Consider the following 3237-nt stretch of genomic DNA (forward strand, 5'->3'; position numbering starts at 1 on the left):
TTCCCTACATAATATATGCCAGAACCAGAGTTAAGGAGAAAAATATCAAAGGGTTCTCAAGATTTATCCTCTGCACTTAAATAGAATCCCATCCAACCTTGGTATTGTTAGTCCTCACACCCTATCATTAAAACTGTGCAAAGCCTTGTGGAAAATGTTTGCTTTTCAGCCTCTTTGCTGTTGCTTTGAAGTCTCCTTGGATTCATTATCATGCACTTGCCCTTGCCCTGTACCCATTTGAAAAAATGCAGTGCTGACCTACATTTTGGACTCTGGGTCTGGCATGACTTGAGAGCCACATGGGAAGTGGCTGCTGAGACTCACAGAGGGTACCCTGCTTGTGGCAGCGCTCTGGGTAGGCGAGACCCTGGCTTCCTCTACCTTGGCAGAAAGGGCTCCTTCTGCTACAGAAAGTCCCTTCAAGTCACCTTGCCTGGTCAGAAAGAAACTTGGCTGGCCCGAAAGCTAGTCTTGTGTTCCATGGAGCCATGATGATTTTCTCTTCTCAATTCCCTCCAGCAACTCAGCTTCCCACCAGATCCAACTTACCTAGAGCATGTCCTTATGCCAGGACCACACTGTTAGGCCATTTTTTTTTTTTTAGAAGATGTTGGGGTAGGAGTTTATTAATTAATTTATTTATTTTTGCTGTGTTGGGTCTTCATTTCTGTGCGAGGGCTTTCTCTAGTTGTGGCAAGTGGGGGCCACTCTTCATCGCGGTGCGCGGGCCTCTCACTATCGCGGCCTCTCTTGTTGCGGAGCACAGGCTCCAGACGCGCCGGCTCAGTAGTTGTGGCTCACGGGCCTAGTTGCTCCGCGGCATGTGGGATCTTCCCAGACCAGGGCTCGAACCCGTGTCCCCTGCATTGGCAGGCGGAATCTCAACCACTGCGCCACCAGGGAAGCCCGTGTTAGGCCATTTTTTAAAAGACAATAAAGTGAATTTTTTTTCTTACTGTTTAGTAGCCCTTCTTCCCAACGGAGGACAAAACCCCATTTAATAAAAATTTTGTGTTCGAGAACTCCCAGCATCTCAACCGTCTCCTGGCAGGAGTTCCCCAGGTTGAAGTTGAGGACACCTCATTTCAGTAGCTCAGACTTTCCCAAATCTAAGGAGGACTTTGTTTATTTAGTTACATAACTTTCTAAAGGAGGAGCAATGATTGCCATTCAGCTTTGAAAAGAGCAGATACATGGCTGAAATTAAAAATTAATGTCAATGTGAAAGCCAAGAGAATTAATATTTTGTTTCAAGTTTGCTACAAAGTTTTCTCTTTGAAATGGGGAAAGCATATATCTTATTTTAATTGAAGATAGGTAATTTACAATGTTGTATTAGTTTCAGGTGTACAGCAGTGTGATTATACACATTCTTTTTCAGATTCTTTTCCATTTTAGGTTATTAAAAGATATTGAGTATAGTTCCCTGTGCTATACAGAAGGTCCTTGTTGTTTACCTATTTTGTATATAGTGGTGTGTACCTGTTAATCCCAAACTCTTAATTTATCTCCCCCTGCCCACTACCCCCTTTGGTAACCGTAAGTTTGTTTTCTATGTCTGTAAGTCTGTTTCTGTTTTGTAAATGAGTTCATTTGTGTCATTTGTTTAGATTCCACATATAAGTGGTGTATGATGTTTGTCTTTCTCTGTCTGACTTACTTAATGTGATAATCTCTATGTCCATCCATGTTGCTGCAAATGGTATTATTTCATTCTTTTTTAGAGAAAGCATATATTTTAATTCCCTAATGATGGGCTGGGACTCACACTAGGGCAGTTCATTTTCTCCCTTTCCTGGTATCTTCTAAAGTGCTATGTATGCCTTTAGCAAGGACTAGGTGTAAAACATGCTTTTCATCCCAAGCTCATAATTTTATTTTGTTTTTGTTTTTGCTATTTCTTTAAACAGTTCATACTACTGTTACTACTATAATTTATCTTAATGCTTTTCATATCTGTAATGGTATAATTACCAAATAAATGTCAAATCCAAAATGGATATCATTGTAAACATAACAAAGCCTATCTGAATCAACTGTTTATTTTCACAAGGCACTGACTAATCTATCTTACGCTCCCGCCTCCTGCATGACAGGTGCCAGGATGAGTGTCCCGTTGGCACCTACGGAGTTCGCTGTGCAGAGACCTGCCAATGTGTCAATGGAGGGAAGTGTTACCACGTGAGCGGCTCCTGCCTCTGCGAAGCAGGCTTTGCTGGCGACCGCTGTGAGGCGCGCCTGTGTCCAGAAGGGCTGTATGGCATCAAATGTGACAAGTGGTGTCCCTGCCACCTGGACAACACTCATAGGTGAGGGTCAGCTGCCCCTGGAATGATGTGTCCTATTAAAGTTTTCACCGCAGTGTCCACTATTTAGAAGGAGGGATCGGCAGAGAGACTTCCACCCTGAGACCCTTCTTGCCTCTGGGTCATACAGGGCAGGAACCACTAAGTAAAAGGAAGTCTTTTCCACTTAATGGAACAAGTCAGAAGTGCTAAAATTGTTAGATGGCCGTGGATGGATATGAAACCCTATTCTCTATTAATGGCCACCAGAAAATGTTAAACTTGCTGAGGTTAGTAGAACGTATCCCTAAGAGATGGATTTTGTGACATTCCCTTAGAAGAAAAGATACAATGAGAGACATAGGTTAAGCCCAGTTTAGTATGTAAAACTATCACAAAATGATTCTCAATGCAGCCTCTTTTACTTGACATCTGCCTAGCCAGGAAGTGTACTGGTGGAAGTTTTGTGACTGTCACGTGTGGTTGTCACATGTGAGATATATGTTCAGAATTGATTACTTGGACATAGAATTCACAGGGGTCTTTTGGCTCAAAAATTTCTCAAAGAATTTATGAACAGGAAACCAGGATCCCACCCACTTTTCTGCACCTTGTGTGCCCCTGAAAATATCTATCCAACCGTTTCTTCCTCTCCCTCCCCCAAGGACCAGATACATATCACTTAAAATTCTGGGCCTCGTTTGCATACTGCTGGAAAAGTTGAGTTTGAGAAAAATGCAGTGCCTTATATAGCAGTTCAGATGATACCAGAATTACCTTTCTTTGTATTCAGCACAACTGTTACTTCATTTATGTTTCTGAAAGGTAACTTGTGACCACATCACATCTCAAATGCACAAAAGTTAAAAGTAAATAGAAGCCTGTAGTGGGTCTCTTCTTTAAACCATTGTTGGGAGCCAAAAAAAAAAAAAAAGAAAGAAAAGGACTTTGC

The 3237-nt window shown here is 42.0% G+C and overlaps 1 protein-coding gene across 1 annotated transcript in view; it reads left to right on the forward strand.

Annotated features, from left to right (window-relative positions):
* Positions 1 to 3237, forward strand: part of MEGF10 (multiple EGF like domains 10) — a 126009-nt gene that overhangs the window by 78369 nt on the left and 44403 nt on the right. Inside the window, exon 9 of the mRNA XM_007457608.1 lies at positions 2097 to 2309. Coding sequence (XP_007457670.1) covers positions 2097 to 2309 — 213 coding nt within the window. The remainder of the gene's footprint in view (positions 1 to 2096; positions 2310 to 3237) is intronic.

This window comes from Lipotes vexillifer, unplaced genomic scaffold (assembly GCF_000442215.2).
Source record: "Lipotes vexillifer unplaced genomic scaffold, Lipotes_vexillifer_v1.1 scaffold1084, whole genome shotgun sequence".
Taxonomy (NCBI): domain Eukaryota; kingdom Metazoa; phylum Chordata; class Mammalia; order Artiodactyla; family Lipotidae; genus Lipotes; species Lipotes vexillifer.